The sequence below is a fragment of the Eretmochelys imbricata genome, chromosome 1 (genome assembly GCF_965152235.1).
Source record: "Eretmochelys imbricata isolate rEreImb1 chromosome 1, rEreImb1.hap1, whole genome shotgun sequence".
Taxonomy (NCBI): Eukaryota; Metazoa; Chordata; order Testudines; family Cheloniidae; genus Eretmochelys; species Eretmochelys imbricata.
The window spans coordinates 303,444,305-303,468,547 of NC_135572.1; the positions used below are offsets into that span (position 1 = coordinate 303,444,305).

Genomic DNA, 24,243 nt, shown 5'->3' on the forward strand with positions numbered 1-24,243 from the left:
CATGGTTCAAGAACTAAAGGTTCCTTGTTTTTCCAGTGTGATACTGCCTATATTTCTAAATCAGTGTGTAGTGTCTTTTCTTCTGCCTTCTGCCATCACAGAGACATTGGCTTCCATTGAAAGAGAAAAGCTCTCAAGATTCAACATTTGCACCATTGTGTTTTTCTTTGTTTTTATTCTTTCACTCTAAAAGATTCCAGGGTAGGCACTGAATAAGCAATAACTTATTCCTTTAAATATTAAAACCATTTGTTAGTTACCCTATGCCAACAAGGACCAGTCCATTTCTGTTCTCCAAACCAATGTATGTTGCTAGCCTTTGGCATATTGGTATTCTTTGCTAAAATACATGAATGTTGTATTGTACCATAATTATTTTGGCAGTAGATCTCAATTGCTGTCCATGTACTGTAAGTGTGAAGCCTTCAAACTGTTGTGTTCAAAAGCTATCTGTTGCTTTTGCATTGGTTTCACCTAGAAATTTAGAATCCGATTGGGGCCAACCACGTTTTCTTTTTTATTGGGTTTGTATAGCTCTTTAAAAGCACAATTTCTTTGCTTTTTTCATTCATACTGATTCTTATTTTTGTAGTGCTGAAGAAGATCCTGTGAGCAAAAAAATTTCTACTATGGACACTGTCAGTTTGGATGAGTTCCTTCTACCCATTAATGAATGAACATCTTGTTTTTCTTGGTTTCGGAGATTGTCTATGCTTAAATCTTTTAATCATGTTTGCATCCATAGTTGGGTGAAAATGTTTTTTAAGTCAGTTGAAAGATTCTTGGTTTATATTCTGTTTGTCAAGTTAGGAGTGACCTTATCCTTTAACTGTTGGTTGTAAAGGATGTTATTAAATTGACTGATGACCTGTCACTATTGCCTATTTTCCTTTGCAGTCTAACCTTCAGTTAGTTTATACTTCTTGAAAATGGAAAAAATGAATTTTGACAACAGGATGTAAATTATTCTAGATGGTGAATGCAACCACATTATAAACAGCTTCCTAGCAACTTCAGTTTAATTGACTGGGACAGACCATCTGTTGATGTAAATTGGGATAGTTCCATCTAAGCCAATGGAGATATGTTGATTTACATCAGCTGAGAATCTGTCCCACAGTGTTTAGATGAGGCCAGATCCTTTAGTCCTTAGTCATTCCTTAAAATCAAGCAAAACTATCTTGACTTTAATGGGACGGTTTGCCTGAATAAGAGTTGAAAGATTTATCCCATGTTGTCTGGAACTCTGAGAAATTTTATACATGAGGTAGGATGGTTGATGAGTGTTTTGGCAGCTTTCACTTTTCCTTTACTGAAGTTAGAAAATACTGCTGTAAACATACAAAATTTGTGTGTCACAGCAAGGGGAAGGAGAATGTCAGAGGGCAATTTGTATACAGTGATGTAGCCATGTTGGTCTAAGGATATTAGAGAGAAAAGGTGGGTGAGTTAATATCCTTTATTGGACCAACTTCTGTAGGTGAGAGAGATAAGCTTTAGAGCTATACAGAGCTCTTCTTCAGGACTAAGAAAGGTACTCAGAGTGTCAGAGCTAAATACAAGATTGAATAGATAGTTTAGCGTAAGTAGTCAGCACATATTTTAAAGGACCATTCAAAGTGTAGGGGCCCATCACCACCCCATAGGACAAGAAGGGGAGTTAGTAGTTTACAGGTGTTATAATAAATCATAAATCCAGTGTCTTTATTAAGACCATGGTTTTTAGTGTCCAGCAAAGTTATGAATTTAAGCTCCTAGGCTCATCTTTTGAAAGTGTTGTGGAGATTTCCTTTGAGGATGAGAATTGATAGGACAGATATAGAGTGATTGCTTTGTGAAAAGTTTTCACTCACCAGCAATATGTGATTTTGTCTTTTATCATTTTCCTGTGTGAGTTCATGGGAGAGTGTAGTGATTGGTCTCACACACACAGTTGTTGTTGTTGTTGTTGGGGAATTTAGTGCACTGGATGAGGTCATGTGGAGTCATGTGTAGGACCCATTGATCTTGAAAGGTGTGTTTTGGAGGGTGTTGATCATTGTAGGAGTGGAGATATGTCTGCAGGGTTTGCATCTTCTGTTCTGGCAGGGTCTGGTGCTGCTCTGAGTTGGTGTGTCCTGGTCTATAGAGAGCTTGCTTCTGATGATGATCTTGAAGAGGTTGGGGGGTTGTTTGAAGGCCAGAAGAGGGGATTTGGGAAAGATTTCTTTCAGGATGGGGTGCCCATCAAATATGGGTTGTAGTTGTTTGATGATACCCCATATGGGTTCCAGTGTGGGGTGGTAGATGACAACTAGGGGTGTGCAGCTGGAGAGGGTTTTACTTCTCTATTGAAGTAGCTTCTCATTGGTGGTCCGTTCTATGATACAATCAACTTCTCTGGTGGAGTGTCCTTGTTTGGTAAGGCAGTTTTGTATGTGGTAAGGTGTACATATCCCAAACTTTCTCTTTGGAGCATATTCTGTGATCTGATTACCTGGCTGTAGATAACCGATTTCTTGGTGTGTTTTGGGGGTGATTACTGGTTCTATGAAGGTAGGTGTGGTGATCTGTGGGTTTCTTGTGTACATAGTTGTCTGTAGGGTTCAATTGCTGACGCTGATGATGGTATCCAGGAAGTTGATGCTAGTGTGGGAGTGTTTCAGAGAGATTTTAATGGTGGTGGTAGTGGAGGTTGAATTCGTGGGGAAATCTATTATGTTTAAGTTGTCTGTCCAGAGGATGAAAATATCATCAATGTATCTCAGCTATATCCTTGGTTTTGTGGTGCATTTGTCCAGAAATTCTTCTTTAAGGTGGCCCATGAAGATGTTGGTATATTGGGGAGCCATCCTAGTACCCATGGCTGTTCCCATGGTTTGCACAAAATGTTTGTTGTTGAATGTAAAATTGTTATGGGGGAGGATGAAATGGATGAGTTTGGTAATGTGTTTGGGATGGATATTTGAGGGTTGTCCAGTGTCTTGTAACTATTTGAGGCAGGCAGTTATGCTGTCATTATGAGGGATGTTGGTGTATAGGGAGGTGACATTCCTGGTGGCAAGAATGGTGTTCTGAGGGAGTTGTTAATATTCAAGTTTCTGGAGGAAATCCATTGTGTTCTGGAGGAAACTGGCCCTTTGTGTGGTCAGTGGCTTGAGGATCATTTCTGTGAGACCCGATATTCCTTCAGCAAGAGTGCCGTGGTCAGATAAGATGGGCCCACCTGGGTTCCCTTGTGTGTGTGTCTTGGGAAGTATGTAGAAGGTTCCTGGAGTGAGTTCATGGGGGATGAGTTTGTAGAGTTTCTCTTGGAGTTGTTTGCGGAAGGATTTAATGATATTCTTAAATTCCTGCGTAAATTGTGGTGTTGAGTCTTCTTTGCGTTCTTTATAGCAGATGGTGTTGGAGAGTTGTCGGTCAGCCTCGTTTAGGTAGTCATCACAGTTGAGGACTACAATAGTGCCCCTTTTGTCTGTTGATTTGATCACTATCTGCTCATTAGATTTCAGGGATTGTATAGCTGTCATCTCGGTAGTGGAGAGATTGTGGTGGATGTGATGTTCATTAAGGATTTTACAGTCAAGTAATGATCCAGAATGTGGTTTCATCTGCTATGTGGTGTCCAATCAGATTATTCTTTTTTCTTATGATTGGTAATTTGGCTTTTTGCTTCCCCTAATCTCTGTCTCACAATGGGGTAAAGTTGGCATGAGAAGGCTGTCACAGAGAGTAGAAGAGTTTATATTTGTTGTATATTGTTTTTCTACTTTTAAAAAATTTGATACGATAAATGTAATAATTCTCTTCCCTTCACCCTATAATTCTGGAAGGTAAGACAGGGTAGATGGCATTAGGAAGGAAACATTTGAGCCAGTGGGACTGCAATAGTAAAAGTACACAGAGAGGAAAAACATCTTGGTAAATGGGGTGAGTGGGGAGGAATGAGAAGAAAAGGAATGAAACACTCAAAGGTCCCTCAGTCTTCAAGTTCCCTTGATTAAAAATGCCATAACCAAGGGGTAGGTGCAGAAAACGAATTGGTTGTCATTCCTTCCATTGCACTTGCATTAGGTGTTATGAAATTATCCGTTAAGGCTAAGGCCATTATTATATTCTTCTCTGTCTTGCTGAACTGTCAGTCATTTCTTCACTGTAAGTAATTTCTTCCCTGGATAGTGCTCTAGGCAGGACAAGGAAAAGGGCAAAGCCATTGAATCGAAGTGACAGTGTAGAGAGAGATGAGCACAAGGGCTTTAATGAGATATTACTTATATGCTTGGCATTTAGAATTTAGACTATGAGGATGTTTTGATTATATGCATTATCTGTTTTAGGGGAGGGGGCAGGTGAGAGAAACCCATATTTAATCCTTCATAACACTTAAAGTGCCAGCTACTAATTGGAAAATAGGGTTTGTCATCCTTAATGTCTCATTATCATGCCACATGTATCATCATGTAATACAATGAACTAATGTACTTAGCCAACTGTACAGTGCTGAATGTGGTGGTGTGGATTTCTTCTAGAACCTCACAAGCAACCTATGCCTGGAATAATAAGATTTGCTTACTCTTATTATTACCTTAGTTTGTATAATAACAGATCTCAATAGTCACAATCCCACCCATTTCAAAATCTAGTTGGAATATTTCAGTAATTTAGCTCAGTATTTCAGTTTATTTATTCTATACTTACTGGCTTTCATTTAATTGAGTATTGTCCTTTTCTTCATATTACAGGACAGAGTCAAAAGGTAAATTGATGGATTTTAACATTGTGTATGTATATGAATAATTTATGGAAATCCCTGGTATGAATCTATGCACGATAGACTTAATTTTTTTCAGTGTGGCTAGAACTCAGGAATTTTAAGCTTTCAGAATATTTGTCTAAAGTGTTTTGAGCTAAAGTATAATTTTTATTAATTGTCTGTAATCATAGTATAGCTATTATCCTTTATGGATCTCCTGCTAGAGGGTGTCAGAGCAAGAGTTGCCTTAGTTAGTAGATAACATGCTCTTAACAATTTAAAAAACCCTCATCCCCAGCATTTTCTCTTTTCCAGACTATCTAATCCTAGTTTTTAAATATCTTTAAGTCTCACCATAACTCTAACCATCTCCATTTCCCTCTCTGAATCTTTTCAATCTCCCTTATAACACCATAAGATAAGGCGACCTCCCATGGACGCAGTTAGCCAGAATGGAGAGACACGGTGTAAGGCTGAGTATTATTATAATATTTTCCCAATTTTAAATCTCCCATTTTAAAATGCATACAAGCCTGCTGTTGTCTTTTATAACTTCTACCATACACTCAGCTTCCTGTGGTGGTAAGTCTTCCCAGAGGGACTCTACAGTGCCACTGAAAGCTTCCTGCTAGAGCCTGCTACCACCTAATGAGTTTTTTTCAAAAAGCTACAATCCCACAATTGAGACAGAAGACCATGCGTTTTAATAAACGATTGTGGTTTACAGGGGAAGTGAAAGCAGCTGTAAATCATAGAATCATAGAATATCAGGGTTGGGAGGGACCTTAGGAGGTCATCTAGTCCAACCCCCTGCTCAAAGCAGGACCTAATCCCCAACTAAATCATCTCAGCCAGGGCTTTTTCAAGCCTGACCTTAAAAACCTCTAAGGAAGGAGATTCCACCACCTCCCTTGGTAACCCATTCCAGTGTTTCACCACCCTCCTAGTGAAAAGTTTTTCCTAATATCCAACCTAAAACTCGCCCACTGCAACTTGAGACCATTACTCCTTGTTCTGTCATGTGATACCACTGAGAACAGTCTAGATCCATCCTCTTTGGAACCCCCTTTCAGGTAGTTGAAAGCAGCTATCAAATCTCACCTCGTTCTTATCTTCTGCAGACTAAATAATCCCAGTTCCCTCAGCCTCTCCTCATAAATCATGTGCTCCAGCCCCCTAATCATTTTTGTTTCCCTCTGCTGGACTCTTTCCAATTTTTCCACATCCTTCTTGTAGTGTGGGGCCCAAAACTGGACACAGTACTCCAGATGAGGCCTCACCAATGCCCGTAGGTCCTTTTCTGCAGAACTGCTGCTTAGCTACTTGGTCACTAGTCTGTAGCAGTGCATGGGATTCTTCCATCCTAAGTGCAAGACTCTGCACTTGTCTTTGTTGAACCTCATCAGATTTCTTTTGGCCCCAATCCTCTAATTTGTCTAGATCCTTTTGTATCCTATCCCTACCCTCTAGCATATCTACCACTCCTCCCAGTTTAGTGTCATCTTCGAATTTTCTGAGGGTGCAAGCCACACCATCCTCCAGATCATTAATGAAGATATTAAACAAAACCGGCCCCAGGACCAACCCTCGGGGCATTCCTCTTGGTATTGGCTGCCAACTAGACATGGATCTATTGATCACAACCCGTTGAGCCTGACGATCTAGCCAGCTTTCTATCCACTTTATAGTCCGTTCATCCAGCCCATACTTCTTTAGCTTTCTGGCAAGAATACCTTGGGAGAACATATCAAAAGTCTTTCCAAAGTCGAGGAATAACATGTCCACTGCTTTCCCCTCATCCACAGAGCCAGTTATCTCGTCATAGAAGGCAATCAGGCATGACTTGCCCTTGGTGAATCCATGCTGACTGTTCCTGATCACTACAAATGGAAGAAAGGGGAAGTTGATAGTAATGAATATAAAGAAGTTAGTAATTGTCAAAAATTGATAAGGGAAGCCAAGAGATACAGGTGGAAATCTACAGCCAGCAGAATTAAGAACAATAAGGAGGAATTTTAAAAACATGGTAGTAACAAAAAGAATCCTAACAAAGGTATTGGTCCATTACTAGGTGGAAATGGTAGAATTATCGATAATAATGCAGAAAAGGCAGAAATGTTCAATAAATGTTTGTTCTGTATTTTGGGGAAAAACAGATGATATAGTCTCATCATATGGCCATGATGAACCTCTTTTCATTCTCTGGAGGATGTTAAACAGAAGCTACTAAATTTAGACCTTTTAAAATCAGCAGGTCCAGATAACTTCCATCCAAGTGGTTTAAAAGAGCTGGCTGAGGAGCTTTCTAAACCATTAATGTTGATTTTTCAATACATCTTGGAGCACTGTGCAAGTTCCAGAAGACTGGAAGTAAGCTAATGTTGTTGTGCCAATTTTTAAAAAGAGTAAACGGGATGACCTCAGCAATTATAGGCCAGTCAGTCTGACAATGATCTCAGGCAAGATAATGTAGCAGCTGATGTGGGACTTGATTAATAAAGAATTAAAGGAGAGTAATCTAATTAATGCAAATAATTGCGAGTTTATGCAAAATACAGCCTGTCAAACTAATTATATATTTATTTATGAAATTACAAGTCTGGTTGATAAAGGTAATAGTGTTGATGTAATATGCTTAGACTTCTGTAAGGTATTTGACTTGGTACCTCACAACATTTTGATTAAAAAAAAAACTAGAACGTTGTAAAATTAACTTGGCACACACTAAAAACTGGCTAACGTATAGATCTCAAAATGTAATTGTAAATGGGAAATTGTCATCAATGGGTGTGTTTCCAGTGGGGTCCTGTACGGATCAGTTCTTGGTTCTATGCTGTTTAACATTTTTATCAGTGATCTGAAGAAAACATAAAATCATCACTGAGAAAGTTTGCAGAAGTCACAAACGTCTGAGGAGTGATAAATAATGAAGAGGACAGGTAAGGTCATCGATGCAGAGCAATGTAAATGGATTTTAATATGTCAAAATATAAATCTATACATATAGGACCAAAGAATGTAGGCCACAGTTACAGAATACAGGTCTTGCTCCTGGGAAGCAGGGACTCTGAAAAAGATTTGGGGGTTTTGGTGGATAGTCAGCTGAACATGACCTCCCATTGAGCTACAAACGCACCATCAGAGACCCTTCTGTGTTTGCAGTGGAGACTGAACAGAACATGCCTTTTGCAAAGCATGCTGCTTCATGGTCACAGGAGCACGCTGATTTTGGTAACTCTCTCTAGTGCAAGGCCAGCAAAACTGTGGACTTTATTAAGAGTACCAGCAATGATCATGCATACTAGCAAATAGTGAAGATGCTGGCAGCTATGCAAATGTACTGGACTGGTAACCAGTGCAGGGAGCAGATTAAGTGGCTCAGGGGTGAGTATTGGAAAAACCAAGACCAGAACTGCACCTCAGGTAACTCACCAAAATCATGCCTATTTTATGAGGAGTTTGACTGTGTGCTGGTCACTGGCCAGGAGCCAACAGTGGTGTATGATGACCTAGTCAGCCAGGATGGTGACCTACTGACCCCAGAATCCAGCATGGGACCGATGGGAGCCAGCAGCAGGCACTGAATCTGGACAATTAAGTCACTCTGTTGCTGAAAGCAGTTCCAGAACAGGCTTTGGAGCAGCAGCATATTCTGGATCCATACTCAGAGGAGCTGATGCACCCCACTGAGAAACAGCCTGCTTTGGAGCCTGCAGCAGACACAGACAGGAGAGAAGCTACCCCTAAAGTCCGTGTCTGGCTCCATTTTGATGTGTATTAATATAGTAATGGGAGGGATTTCTGCTCTATGAACCAATGCAAAAGTTATGAGAAGCCCAGCTAGCAGGGTGCATCCATTAATGACAGATTTAATCCCCGCCCCCTCCAAAAAGGTGGGCTATGCAAACAGTAAAGAGGCAACTTTAAAGTGTATTTTTAGTGGAAAGGCTGATTTCTGCTAGGGCCATTCCTGTCTCTTACAAGTAATAGCCTTACATTGCCATGCCTGTAAGTATGCTGCTGTGTAACCATTCTATGGTCTATCGAGCCACCTGAAAACAATTAACTCCGTGTGTATGTTTGGGGAAGTGTGTTCCATTCCCAAATCTAGTCCATTTCAGTTAGAGGCAGTCCATGTAATCCATAGGTGACAAAATCATTTGTCCCAAATGAGACTGGGGTTTGACATTTTGTTCAGAAATGTGTTGGTGATGCAACAGTAATTCCATTGATAATGTCACTTGGTGTGAATAGTGTCCTAGCCTGTCCATGAATGTAGACTCATGATTGGTGGAAAACCCTGGCATCATGAACCTTTTCAGTGCAATCCACGTTGATGTTCATAGATTGCCCTCTGTGGTCCATGCGTGACAATGGAGTTGTGCCCTTTGTGGTTTATGTGCTCCCTGAGGAGGACAAATGAGTCCCATCAATATCCCCAGCAGTTTGGAAACCCTGTTCTCTCAAAGCCAGCAATTACTTCAGCAATATCTTTTATGCCTACCACTTTGGGGTAAACCACATGCCTGATTCCCTCAGAAACCTCTGCGACCACTTTAACCATAGTTGACTTTCCAACACCAAACTGGTTTGCAATGGATCTGGGGCAGCAGTCTGGAGTAGCCAACTTCCACATGGCTATAGCAACCTGCTTCTGGACTGGCGGAGTGGCCTGATATGTGTGACTTTATGTTGGAAGGTTGGAACACACTGCTCACAAAGCTCCAGAAATGTGGCTTTCTTCATGTGAAAGTTCTGGACCCACTGCTGGTCATCCCAGGTCTGCATGACGATGTGATCCCTCCAGTCTGTACTTCTGGCCCTGCACGAGAAGTTTGAGTCTGCCAAGCCTGGGTACTTCTCCTCCTCCTCCTCCTCCTGCTCCATCATAAGCTGTGTCAGGTGCCTTTGATGGGCCAGAAAACACTGCCGAAATGTCCACCAGCACCTTACGAAAGCTCTGCACATTTCCTGACACAGAAGTTAAAGCGCAAGGAAGAGAAGTGCCTCCTCCATGTTGGTGGCTCAGGTAGCTGAGAATGCACTGACCAAAATGACCGCTTGGCAGGATCTGTTTGCTGGCTGTTCAGACTTCCTGTAATGTGCAGGATGGACAGTCAAGTTTTCCCACAGTGCACCACAGTCAAAGGGCTAGACTGACCACATTTCAGGTGGGCACTAAGGAGTTTGGGACTGCGTGCTGCAGGGTAGACGTCTGAGCCGCAGGTTTGAGCCTGGGTTAGAAAATTCTTAACCTAAGGTTAACAATCAATGTAGATGCTCAAGCTCTGGGTTCTCTAACCCAGGGTCAGCTGACTCGAGTCCCACTAACCCTGGGCTTACATTGCAGTGTAGACGTAACCTAAGTACCTACATGGGGAACAAATATTTAGTAATGGATTGCTCAATCTCGCAGAGAAAGGTGTAACAAGATCTAATGGCTGGAAGTTGAAACTAGACAAATTCAGATTGGAAATAAGGTGTAAATCGTTAAAGGTGAGGGTAATTAATCACTGGAACAATGGGTCGTGGTGGATTCTCCATTGCTGACCATTTTTAAACCAAGATTGAATGTTTTTCTGAAAGATCTACTCTAAGAATTATTTTGGGGCAGTTCTATGGCCTGTGCTAGACAAGAGGTCAAACCAGATGATCACAAGGGTCACTTTAGGCCAGGGGTTCTCAAACTGGGGGTTGTGACCCCTCAAGGGGTCACAAGGATATTGCATGGGGGGGATTGCGAGCTGTCAGACTCCACCCCCAAAACCTGCTTCGCCTCCAGCATTTACAATAGTGTTAAATATTAAAGTGTTTTTAATTTATAAGGGGGGTTTCGCACTCAGAGGCTTGCTGTGTGAAAGGGGTCACCACTACAAAAGTTTGAGATCCACGGCTTTAGGCCTTAGAATCTATGAATTTGGGCTGTGGGTGCAGGAAAAAGGATAAAGGATACACTAGTTCAGCTGATGAGGCTCCTTCAGCAGAACCCCTGGGAGAGGCCAACAGTACAAACCACTTCTTGCTCTCCCTGGAAGTAAATCTTCCTTGAAGAACAGCTGGCTCCCAGAATGGAAATGTAAACCCCCTTACCAGCAGTCATTTTCCACGCCTACACATTTAGAACTCCTTAGCACAGCAGAGACATTTAGAATATTTTTGTCACTGTGTGTTACCCGTTATCCAAGTTGATTTTCTAAGGTTTAGTTTACTTTTCTATAGGTGTGGGAGAGCATCTGTGAGAATCACAGCCCAAATCTGCCATCGCTTATTCACATGGGCTCCCTCTGAAGTTAACAGAAGTTACTGTAGTTTCTTTCTGTGCAAAATTTGGCCTTAGATTTCCATCACTAAGTATATTTGCCCATCTTGAGCAGGGCATCATTTTCTAAGGGTTAAAGGGAGGGCAGCCCTCCACCCCCCAACCTTGGTATGACTTTGCCCCCCTGACTTTTCATAGAGCTATATGCTCCATTATGTCTTACACTCTTCCCCCTCTCTCCCCACCACAACTTTGCAGGATATAATATGGTGTTCTTTATGCTGACACAACTGGCCCCCGCTTCCCAGGCTCCCTGAATTTTTCTGAAATGATGCCCCTGAACTTGAGGACACTCTATCCCTTTTATACTTTAGAGAAAATCAGCTGATGTAGATAGCATAGGTCTATTGAATCAATGGAGTCAAGTCAGCTTATACCAGCTGAGGATCTGGCCCACTCTGTGGTGAATCTGATATGAAATGAAAATGATTAACGCCCCAATCCCTCCCCTGTGTCTGTTTCATAACACTAGTTCATGCTTAAGGTGGTGCTGTTTCAGCTGCTTCTGTCACTGTGTTTCCTTGATGCCTCTATACATTGTTTGTGAACAATAAACTATTATTCCCTTAGTGGTGCTTGGGTTTTTTTTGTTTTGTTTTTAATTTTTTAACTTTTAAGATAAGCTGTGTGATAATGACAAGATGGAGGAGGAGGACAGTGGCTCCCCGCTCTCATGTTGAGTGCCATGACTCACCCTCGTAAATTAATAATCATTTGTACGGCTGGTCTTTCCCCTTGCTGAAGGCATGTTTTATTTCCAGCTGGATTATAAACTGAGTTTTTAAAGTTACATTGTCATTACTGGTCAGTGTTTACTCACTGGAAGACTTTGCTTGGACCTTTATTATTTTTGTAGTCGTGAAAAATAACAGCAAGATGGTGGAAACTGGTAATCATCTACATTTAGATACAGCAGCACACTTTTTGTTTAACAATCACCAAGAGCTTTTAAAAACACTAATTAGGCCCTGCTGTGAGGCAGATAAATAGTGGTTTTCTCTTGTTATGGATTAATAAACAGAGTTTTTTACCTAGAGTTCACACAGTGAGTTAGTGACAGAACTGGAAATAGAACCAGGAGTCCTGAACTGCAGTTCATGTTTTATCCAGAAGGCCGCACATCCAAATTCCAGCCTCATGGTTTATCCCATCAAAGTTCTTGCTTTAATGCTGTGGGCTGACCCCACGTTTCCTTCTTTTCTCTGCCAGACTCCATCACTTGCCAAAAATTTCACGTAAATTCCGAGGCCCAAATATTCCCCAGCAAACCCTCTTCTAGCCCATCTATGTAAGTGATATGTTCACAGCATACACACAAAGAAGTTAGATTAAAAAACATAAACACTGTTTATGTTTACTGGCAGTTGCAATGTAAAGCTACTTTATTTCTTAAAATTCAGCATGATAACACACAAGAACCCAAAAACTGAGAGAGAGGAAACTGGTTGACTCCTAAGGCTCTATGGCACAACTCAGCCCACCTTGCTTTAAGCTGGCCCTTTCCAGACTGACGGCTGCTAGGCCCAGATTGCGTATTTCCCTACAGAGCCCCCTAGCCTGCAAGCAGGGCCAGGAAACCCTCTCACTCTTAAGGTACCTGTACACTGCACACCACTGGCAGCAGCATGTACGGTATGTGGGTACATGCCACAGTGAAAAGTGTCCACATTGCGGTATGTAGCAATACATGGCAGTGTAAGGCTCTGGCAGTGGGAAAAGGCTTCAGCAGGAGGGAGGCAGCAGAACAATGCTATTTTTAGCAGTGTAGACAGGAGAGGCACTGCTTGGGCATGTAGAGAGACGTGTAGGGTACATACCCTAAGGTTGTGGCATGTCTATTCTACTTGCCTAAGCAGTGTTTCTTTACTGTCTACACTGCTGTTTATACCCGTGCTTGGGTGACATGCTGTGTATGTACTCTACGTGTCACCATAAGGAGGGTGCAGTATAGACATACCCTTAAAGTGATAGCTTGCAATGCCAGTGTAGTCCTCAATACACCAAAGAGCAAAATAGTTGTTTATTTTACAACTAATATACTTATTTTTTTCATTTTTTAAAAGTTCCTATGCACTTGGCCTGCTCCTCCTTCCATGGAAGTCCATTTTCCCATCGACTTCCAAGGGAGCAGGATCAAACGCTTGTCTATTCTAAGAGATGATCTTTTAACCTATTCCTATCTCTCTTGCTCAGGTTTAGATCTATGATCAGTTGCTGAAAGAGCTGTACAATATGTTCAACCTCTTTGTTTGATCAGGAGTGACCTTATTTTTATCCTTTAAGCATGAGTTATGAAGGAGGTTGTTAAGTTGACTGATGCCCTGTCACTATTGCCCATTTTCTTTGCAGCCGAGCCTTCAGTTAGTTTACGTTTCTTGCCAATGAAAAAATGATTGTTGGGCCACAAGGAGGTAAATTATTGTAGAGTGTAAATTTGATTGCTGATGTCAGTTAACTGCTTTGTTAATGCAGAGATTAGAACATGTTGAAATATTCTTTATGGGGAGGAAGGGGAACATGCCTTTTGCCATTTTGAGAGAGTTAACTGTTTTGGTGCTATTGCAGGGCTCATTTAATTAAAATAAAAGCTAAAAGAAAGGAGCGATGTGATTTGAGCCCTCCCTTGAAACAGGGGTCATAAAAGTTTATTTTTACTCACTTATCTTGTCTCCTCTCACCCACCTTGCAAACTAAATTCCTTATCCTGCCAGTACTTTAGAAAAACACATGTCCTATTAGAACAAAACAAACAAACAAAACCACACACATGGTATCAAACTACAACCATTCCATCAATCTTGTGCAGAAAAAAAGGGAAATTGCCAGCTCTTGCCATCGTATTGCGACTCTCATGATATTTAGTGATTTTTCTCTTAAAGTGACAGCTCCTGCACTTATGTGATTATTGGAGAATCCCAGATTTTGTTTAAAAAAGTTTCTAGATCTCATGGTTTCAGAGAAAAGCTTGAAAATGTGAACAGTAAAGATTCAAAACCCAGAAAACAAATTAATTCCACGTTTTATTCTTTTAAAAAAATCTCATGATGTTTAAACCAATCTTTAAACCTGGCTTGTGATTTTTGAATGCGTGGGGCAGGCAATACTGATTGATGAGTTTAAGAAGGTTTTCCTGGGCCTTCTCTTACTCCTACTGCTAGTGGTGTGCTCTATGCCAGCCAGTAGCTGTGGATCTGCAGCAGGTATTAAAGGGGTCATACATTTGCATAGATTTGGTAATGGATATTTGTCTGGGTTTTGTAAGATCAGTTACTTCTGACTTGGAAATGAAATAAATACTTGACTCTCACACTGCTGCATAAAACACATGTGTTGATGGTACAGCACACACAGAATCTCTTTTCAGGCTTTGATTGTCCCTTCCGACTATCACCATCATTCCACCCTTAGCTCCCTTTTGCAGGATGTAGCAATAAGGGGCTTCATAGGACCTGAGCAAGGAGTGAGCAAGCCCTGTCCTTCCCAGGATGATTTATCAGGCAGTTGCATGCTTACTAGAAGAGGCCTAGTTCTCAGGATAGGCAGGGTGTAACTCTGTCTATCCTGGTGTGGGTCGGACCATGAGGTGCTTTTAAATCCACCTACCACTGCATCTCCAGCTTGTCTGTGATCAAATTCACCCAACTTTGGTATACATATAATGCTATTTTGTACCAAGTGTATATGAGTTCAGAAGAACCTCCAGTTCTTTGGCAAAAACTATGATTATGAATAATGCAAAGGGATGTTACAGTATATCCTAAAGCAAGAGGGCAATATCCAGCCTCAGTTCTTGCTTGCTTATTACTACCCCAATAGCCCTAATGATGGGTAATAGTTCCACTCACAGCAGTTGGTGTTGTCTTCATTGTATTTAGTGTGCCTGTACGTCTCCAGGGTACTCTGCCCACTTTCTGAGGGTAGTGCGCTGGATTTTGTGTGGTTCTGGATCAGATTATTTTAATAATAGAAAGAATTGCATTTCTAATGGTACTATGTTAAGGAACACATTGGTGTTTAAAGAGCAACTGAAGAGATCTAATTTGATGATATTAGTGGAATTCTTATTAGCTTGGGATCTGACACACTTGTATGAAGGCTGCATTCTGCTCCTAAAAGAGTTATTTAAAAGGTAAATAAGAGACCAACATTGCACAGCCTCTATTTGCACTCTGACTGAGGGCCTCCTTCTCTTGATTTCTTCCTCTTGTTAATCGTTCATATATGATAATCAGGCACCACATTATATGCAATGTTGCATTCTCCTGTCCTGATATGAATGCTTAATGACTCAATGCTGCATGTTTGGTGTAGGTACTTGGAACTGGAGAGCAGTGGACATCGAAATGAAATCAGGTTGCATTACCGTTCAGGCGGCCATCGCTCACACACAGAAGTGTTTCCGTACATTTTGGCAGATGATAAGTGGCACAGGCTTTCCTTAGCAATCAGTGCCTCACACTTGATTTTACATGTGGACTGCAATAGGTAAGTGAAGAGTGATATTTCATATTAATAAATAGTAGTCTGGAGCATTCCAGCTCAGTAATAAATGAAATGATAATGATTTGAGGTTTATTTCTTCTATTGTTTCTTAACAGAATTTATGAAAGGGTTGTGGAGAAGCCCTACATGGATTTACCTTTGGGTACAGCATTTTGGTTGGGACAGAGGAATAACGCACATGGTTATTTTAAGGTAGGCTTTCCCTGAGAGGAAAAGACTGAACATAGGTAAAAATGGCAATAGTGTTCCCTCTATATCTGCAGCAGTGGAAATATTTTAAATACTGTGGTACATAAAGGCTTTATCATGTGAGGTTGCTGTTGATCCAGTTCCCCTAAGCGGAACATACTCCTTGGCATAGGGGCAGGCAAATTTCATCCTCCAGCACCAGTGTGGGCAGCTGTCTTCCAGAAGGATTCACCCTTATGGGAGGTGAGAGGATCCTTGCTCCACCACCTTCCTCCAGGGGTTTGCTTGAGACAAGTAAGGTTTATCTTGCTACCAGGAGTCTGTAAGAGGTTCCACAGAGGAGAATGCCTGGACCATGTGCTGAATCAGCTGGTGGGGTTAATCATCTGAAATGAAAGTGCTGTGATCAGCAAGGAATTGTCATCAGGAGCCAATCTTTATTCGTTAGAGTTGAAAATAAGTTACCACAACCATCATGCATCCTGTCACACGCTTCCTTCACACCAAATTGAGATCCACAGCATGTGACAGGAGCCACAACACCCCATGAGCAAAGAAATCTGAGTTCAGTTGGGTGGCTGTCAAATTATGGTGTACTGTGAATAAGGAAGGCTAGAGAGCAAGATAGCCATTTAAGAGGGGCATGATTAGTGACCAAGGTAAAAGGGGATCCCCGGAGATAATGGAATAGGGATTGTATTGCCTGTTGCACAGTTAGATGTATGTTTTCTGTCTCAGAATATTTTTCACCAGAGGAAAGAGCTATCTATTCCAATACAATACATGGTGCTCAATGCCATTATTCTTCTATTGTGTTTAGGTTCTTAAACTACACCTCTCACCATGGTCTCTGAGCATCTTCCAGGGTTAAAAATTAACAAGGTGACTAACATCAGTAAAGAGAGAGAAGTTTCCTCCCCCGGGAGAATAGTTACAAGTGTTTTAGTTTGCATTTTAACTTTACAATGACTATATTACTACATGTTGCTATATGGGAAAGCAAGGTTGAAGAAGTAAGATTTTGCATTTGGACTAGAAAATGGTAAGATTTATGGTCATGCTTAGTTCCTATTTGATGAATCCTTGGCCATACTCCTTGTCCATGGTTTGACCTCACCCATTTTGGGGCTGTCTCGGGGGGTCCTTGCAGCACTGCAGCCCTGTCTCCACAAGGATGTTTTGGTACTTGAGGCCCTAAAGGCTAGGGTTCTTTGGATGCTGGGCCCTGTGGCCTGGCTGAATCTGCCTTGCTAATTTTTAAATCTTGGCTAAAACACTGATTTTAATTTTCAATGCAAGTCCTGCCTTTGGTGCTGAAATCAGCATTAGATGTGTAAACGCATGTTTTCCATGCCCAAGTACAGATTTAAATCCCAAGTGGGTGTGAGATATGGAATGGATGTCCCATCAGGCACTCTGTTTTGAAAACTGAGCCCTGTATCTGTTTTTTAAATTCAGTATATTTTTCCTTCTCTATATTAAATGTCAGTCTCCTTGTTAAATGGCTGAGAGGTGATCAAGCCTACAGAGGCAGAATCCACTGAAAAGTGGCATTCTTGACTTTAATTATTTTCTAATTTTTAATTATTTTGTTTAAGATTACTGTGATGGGGCTTAACCCCCATTCCCTGCAAGGCTAATGAAGGCACCCAATTGGTCATGCTTTGCACCTGGAGTGGTGAGTCGCTAACTGGCTCCCAGCCATAGGGGGCGGAACTAAGCCGTAATACGTAAACTGAAGGAGCTTAATTTGGGGGAGAGACAGCAGAGAAGACAGGTCTCTCTGGCTGGGAGAAGCCCAGGGTTAAAGTACACAGACAGAGAGCACACTACAGGGACAGTGTAGGCTCCTGCAAAGGAAGCCTTGAGGTAAGATTTGTAAATAGAGTAGAAAAGACTACAGTAGCCCAATAGCATAGGAGAACTAATCAGTTTCATTTGGATTTGTGGTGTGTTTCGGGTGTAGTCAACCAGGTCACAAAAGAAAGGACTGCCCTTTCATGGAGCATGGCTATTTGGATTGTTACTGCAGGAAAGTCTGCAGTTTGGCATGTTTCCTCAGTAGTGGGCATGCTCCAGCTTACTAAAACTGCTGATGTGTCTAGATGTGAAATGAGAGGACTGATTGACTCCAGGTGCGGGTGGACACTGGTTTGAGGGAGTAGACTCCCATCTGCAAAAACAGATTGGCATCTGCAGGTGTACATCTTGTGCATGCACAGAGAGACCGAGTCTACCCGACAGCAGAGATAGAAATAGAAATGCAAGGTCAGAGGTACAAGCTGAGAGCTGATATATTAAGAAACCTCCCCTCACCTGTAATTGTAGGGTGAAACTGGCCTAATTTCCCAGTCCTATTACAAGAAAGGATATCACATGAACAAATTAACCATAAGGCAACTCTCATCTGGACACAGGCTGTTGGGCCGGGTGGCCTAGAGACAGGGCCAAGTACTCAATGGACTGGGGAAATGTAATTGAGAGAGTCGAACAAGAAATGCCAAGCCAGCTACAGGCCCTAGAAACACAATTGCACAAGGCAAGCTAAGAGCTGGAAGAGGTGAAAGCCTTATGACAGATAGGGTTGCCAATGCTCCAGGATTGTCCTGGAATCTCCAGGAATTAAAGATTTATCTTTAGTTAAAGATTGTCATGTGATTGACACCTCCAGGAATATATCCAAACAAAATTGGCAACTCTAATGACAGAAAATAATAGAGGAGGCCACATAACAAGAGCAAGAACAGATTTGGACAAGACTAGAGCTGGCATATGAAAAGAATTGTTGGCAGCAACACAAATGGGAGCTGGCTGCACTGAGAACCATGGAAATACATGGCAAGGGTGCCCCAACCTCTAGAAACCAAGAACAGTCCCCTGCAGAAAAGGAAATGGATTGGGTGAGTTCATGGGGAATGGATGCTCTGAATGAAGAGAGAGGAGAAGTTGCCTCAATCATGGACCCTGACCGAGCACCCAAAGGGCAATCATACAAGGCTGGCCTGTCCATGGAGAGTAAACGGATCCGGGACTTTCAAGAGAGATTAACTGCTGCAAAAGAGGCCCTGCAGATACACATCCAAACTAGAGAATATTAGAAGGAATGTTCTGAAGACATGCTAGGTTATAAAAATTGATTGTTTATCTGAGTACTACTTAGAGGAGGCAACTGCAGGGCCCCGTACAGTGATGGGGAGAGAGAATCCTGATGGGCAGTATCTTGAGAGATGTGCGTAATGGGGCTTAACCCCATCACCTGCAAGGCTGGCAAAAGCGCCCAATTAGTCAGGCTTTGCATCTGGGGAGGAGAGTAGCTAATTGGCTCCCGACCAGAGGGGGTGATGGAGCTAGTCGTAATAAGTAGACTGAAGGAGGTACTTGTGGGGAGAGATGGCAGAGAAGACCAGTCTCTCTGGCTGAGCGAAGCCCAGGGTTAGGTTACATAGAGAGAATGGGGACGTGATGGGGCAATGTAGGCTTCTGCAAGGGAAGCCTTGAGATAGGATTTGTAAGTAGAGAAGAAAAGACCACAGTAGCCCAAGAGGGTGGGAGAAGTATTCAGTTTGGATTTTGTGAGGGCTTGTTTATGATACCCCAGAAGGGGTCTGAATTTAGCTGTTGTGGCTGGAGGGCTGAGCCACAATACCTGGGGCTAGAGGCAGCTGGCCAGCAGGGGGTGCTGGAGCCAAAGATAGTGGCAACAGCCCACACTGACTCAAGGGGTTGCTCCAATGGTGAGTGAGCCCTTCCACAATTGCTTATGCTGCTCCAAAACTCATTTAATTTGCTGTATTTGCTTATGACTAATACCGTTTTTAGATTAACATGTAGTTATTTCTTTCTTTTCAAGCCTTACTTTACATGATACTCATCCTTTTTCTGAAATGTCTGGGACTGTGGTTGAATATGCACACACATCAAGGTGTAAAATGAAAGACACCATTTGTAGTTGCTTTTTGGTTTATTTTAGTTGTTTGTCAAGAAAATCTAGAGGAGTCAAAATACCATGAGAATTTTTTCTTACTGAGAAAAGCCAAATTAAATGAAATTCAGCAAGGAATCGTAGCACCAATCCATCCAAAATACATTGATCTTATTGGTTGTTCAATATATGATATTACAAATGGTTACATTGAAAACAAAAGAATTGAACATAGTGTTGTGGACTGTAAATCTCTTCAGACTTGTAACCCAAGATTTTAATAAATGACTAGTGGGTGCCTAGGGGCTTGGTTTTCTGAAGGTGTATTCCCAGCACTTTCTGAAAATCAGGCCCTTTTAAGGTGTCTCACATTGGATAGCCAAAAAATGAGGCCCGCAAAATCATGACTCTCTTGTGAAAATCCTGGTCTAGGGTTTTATTTGGTTTTGAACCTAAACTTGCTCCCGCTGAATCAGTGTGGGATTTGGCCTTTAATTAGGATTGAGCCCACAGTGTTTTGATACCTTTTCTTCATAGCGCTATAAATCAGTTTGAAATTCATTGCCAGTTCATTGCATTTCTTTTAAGAATGAGTTCTGAAGATCAGTGTAAGTCATGGAAGGAAGGGTAGATGAAAGGGACATCTGCAGTGTGTGTGATAGGATGGTTCATTTCTAAATTACTGTTTGGCCTTTGCTTTAGGAGAGTAGCAAAGTGGCTGGCTGCTAATTATATCTTAATGACTAAGGATGTATGTGAATTCTGGCTGTAAACATGTGATCTGTCCCTCTGGGTGAAACGGGTCATTTCCAGCTGGCATATTTGAATTTTATGCTAAACGTACTGTTCTCCTAAATTGTCAACATGCTCCTCTGTAGCTGTGTAATAGATATGTTGCTTCTCTGAATTAGGTATGCTGTATAACAAGATCCATATCAAAATCATGAAATGGCTGTCTGAATCTGTTTTTCATGATTCAAGTTTCTTTAATCTTCACTTCTGTTTGACAACAGTAGTTCAGTGAAAATTTGCATTTTATGTAAAACAGTGTTTCAAAGACCCTGAAACTGAAAATTATTTTTTAAGTTGCTTTAAAGGTCATTTTCAAGCTTTTCTTCAATGGGTAACTAAAAATGACAATGAATTCAAAACAACCAGACTCTTGTCATTTAATTACATCTTGACATTTAATCATATGCCTTTAAAAATGGTTCAGTATGTGTGTACATGTACAGCTATCTATTTTATTTACTCTTTGCTCTCCCATCACCACAGTGGATGCAAATAAGAAGTACTGTATTCATAAATAGTGGTTTTTTCATGCAGTTTTTCTTTTCATGCAGTTTTTCTGTGTGAGCTCTAATGTTTTATGTGGTGAACATTGCTGTGGAATATTATTTTGACAGTAAAAATAATGCACGCTCTTCTTTCTTTTCTATCTGTACTTGCACACAGGGCATAATGCAAGATGTGCAGCTACTTGTCATGCCTCAAGGATTTATTTCTCAGTGCCCAGATCTTAATCGCAGTAAGTCTATTAGTTCTTACACCATAGAATCAAAGGTGTGCTTCTTGCTTCATTTTTTGTCCTGCAAGCTCTCTTAAAACCTTGAGCTCCAATATACTGATTGTCAGCTGTGACTTGTGTAGATTGAACCTATTGTATATACAATTTGACAAATGTGGTGTTTGTAATTCCAGCCTGCCCAACTTGTAATGACTTCCATGGACTTGTACAGAAAATCATGGAGCTGCAGGACATTTTAGCCAAAACATCAGCTAAGGTAACAGTTACTCAGAGACATGGTGTGGGGCATAGGGAATTTTCAGGCTTCAATTCAGATCTCTCTCAAAAAATACAGATGTTCCGTTCAAAGAGCTTTCTTACATTTCAATGTTTTCATGGCATTGTACATTGTCATAGTAAATAGCATCAAAATTCCTGGACAAGGGTTTACAAATATGCAAGCTCTATCTGTCAGACTAAGGATTCAGTAAAACTGGAATGAAACAGGTTACCACGTTTACAGTGCTTGTTGCAGCAGGATTTTTTTGGTTTAAGACTTTTCTAAACCCGAGCTGTTCAAAAAACAGATCAAAAATATGAAAGTACTGGGGCTGAGTTCTTTCAAGCAGTATTTACATCTACTATCTGATGATCACATCAAAAACATACCCAATTATCAATGAGCATACATCAGTTTACACCATTGTTTAAAAAAGGCCAGTGCTTTAAATGTCTGTAGCAGTACTATTGGCACACTGGTTTGATACTGGGTGTGACAGGCTGGGTCACAGAAACCATTTTGGGAACTGCTACCTGATGTGCTGGAACTACTTCTGAGCCCATTTTCCCTGGCAGCCTGGGACTTCAGTACCTTACCTGGTTGTGCCAGACACGCCAGCCTGCTGCAAACACAGACCCAGGTCTGAACCACATCCCCCAAAAGCTGCAGGCTTAACTGAAAACAGCTTAAGAAGTGCTCCTGTCTCCCACCCAGAAGTGCTCCAACATCCAGGTACCCAACTCCCAATGGGATCCAAACCCCAAATAAATCTGTTTTACTCTGTATAAAGCTTATACAGGGTAAACTCATAAATTGTTCGCCCTCTATAACACTGATAGAGAGATATGCACAGCTGTTTGCTCCCCGAGGTATTAGTAGTTGCTTTGGGTTAATTAATAAGTTAAAAAGTGATTTTATTAAATATAAAAAATAGGATTTAAGTGGTTCCAAGTAATAACAGACAGAACAAAGTAAATTACCAAGCAAAATAAAACAAAAACACTCAAGTCTAAGCCTAATACAGTAAGAAACTAAATGCAGGTAAAACTCACCCTCAGAGATGTTCCAATAAGCTTCTTTTGCAGACTAGACTTCCTCCTAGTCTGGATCCAGCAATAACTCACACCCCTATAGTTACTGTCCTTTGTTCCAGTTTCTTTCAGGCATCTGTTTGGGGTGAAGACGCTATCTTTTGAGCCAGCTGAAGACAAAATGGTGGGGTTTCTAGGGGCTTATATAGTCTCTCTCTTGTAGGTGGAAACCCCTTTCTTCCCCCTGTGTAGAATCACAGCTACAAGATGGAGCTTTGGAGTCACATGGGCAAGTCACATGTCCAGGCATGACTCAGTTCTCTACAGGCCGATGCCATTGCCCACATGTTCTCAGGAAAGCTCAAAAGTGGATTGGCGTCTGTCAAGGTCCACTGCTAGCCAAGTACTCCCAATTACTTGAATAACCCCTTCACACTAAATTGACCAAATCTGTCTTAGGTGCTTTCTACAGCAAACACTTTAAACACAAGCATAGAGCCAACGCTTATAACTTCACATATAAAAATGATACATGCATACGAATAGGATGAATACATGCAGTAGAACATAACCTTTGCAAAGATATGTTACATGGCATATCTAGCATAAAACACATTCCAGTTATGTCATATTTACATTCATAAGCGTATTTCTATAAAGCATTCTGGGGTGCAACATCACACTGGGTTCTGTAATGTTACACTGCATTGGTTTACAATAGAGCACAAAATTACAGAAATATCCTGGTTCAAGTGCAGGAATAAGTGTTATACACGTAAAATGTGAGCTTTACTGCAATCAATGAGAACTCTTGCCTCCCCATCTCTCAAGTTCATCTGTTCTGCATGTGATCTGATAATTACCTGAAAGTAGTTTGGGTATTGCAAAATGGATGCTTCACAGAGTATAAAGATGATAAGCCACTGGCCAGATCCTTCTTGCCCGACTCACATCCGTAGTCCCATGATATCATTGAATAAAGTTAGCGGCAGCATGTCTCAGCTTCCAGTTTTTCTGCTGTAATGGCTGAACACTTAATCATTTAATATTTCACAATAACCACTTAGTCCTCATCTGACTGCATTTTCACACATGTACTTTTTCACTGTGCAATCCTGGATGGTAGAGGGCAGTTAGATCATTAGTTATATGGAAACTGTTTACCAATGTAATAACCTATCTTTGTGAAACGTGTACAGCTGTCCCGAGCTGAGCAGAGGATGACTAAATTGGATCAGTGCTATTGTGAAAGGACCTGCACCATGAAGGGCACCACCTACAGAGAATTTGAATCTTGGACAGACGGCTGTAAGAACTGCACTTGCATGGTATGGCTACAATTTGAGTAGAGACTCAGGGACCCTAGTGTCCTCTTTATTTACAGTTTTAATGAAACAATATAATGATGAGACTTTCACAGTTTCCTCAAGGTAGCAACAGTCAAGTGCTAGCAAACCTCTTTTTTAAGAACTACAGTGTATTAAAATGTTTTATATATTTTTTCAGCAGGACCAGTGTATGTAGTTTTGCCCCATTTTTCTTGCATGCCTAGGAAGATGCTAGGTAAAGTAAGAACTATACTGGGAGCAATATATTTTCCCATCAAGTTTTTCCCAAGTACTGTATTACAGACTGTTTCTCTGGAAAATTAATTCCCTGGTTCTTTCTTATACTATAAATACAGCTTTGTTCTTAGCAGATGATTTAATGGACCCCCTGTGCCTGATTCCATTAAGTCTCCTTTGGTTACATCTAGATCA

At 41.2% G+C, this 24,243-nt stretch overlaps 1 protein-coding gene across 1 annotated transcript in view; it reads left to right on the forward strand.

Annotated features, from left to right (window-relative positions):
- NELL2 (neural EGFL like 2) overlaps positions 1-24,243 on the forward strand; it is a gene marked incomplete at its 5' end in the record, with an annotated part of 251,214 nt that overhangs the window by 41,618 nt on the left and 185,353 nt on the right. Inside the window, 5 exons of the mRNA XM_077807767.1 lie at positions 15,363-15,536; positions 15,650-15,746; positions 21,121-21,193; positions 21,367-21,449; positions 23,683-23,811. Coding sequence (XP_077663893.1) covers positions 15,363-15,536; positions 15,650-15,746; positions 21,121-21,193; positions 21,367-21,449; positions 23,683-23,811 — 556 coding nt within the window. The remainder of the gene's footprint in view (positions 1-15,362; positions 15,537-15,649; positions 15,747-21,120; positions 21,194-21,366; positions 21,450-23,682; positions 23,812-24,243) is intronic.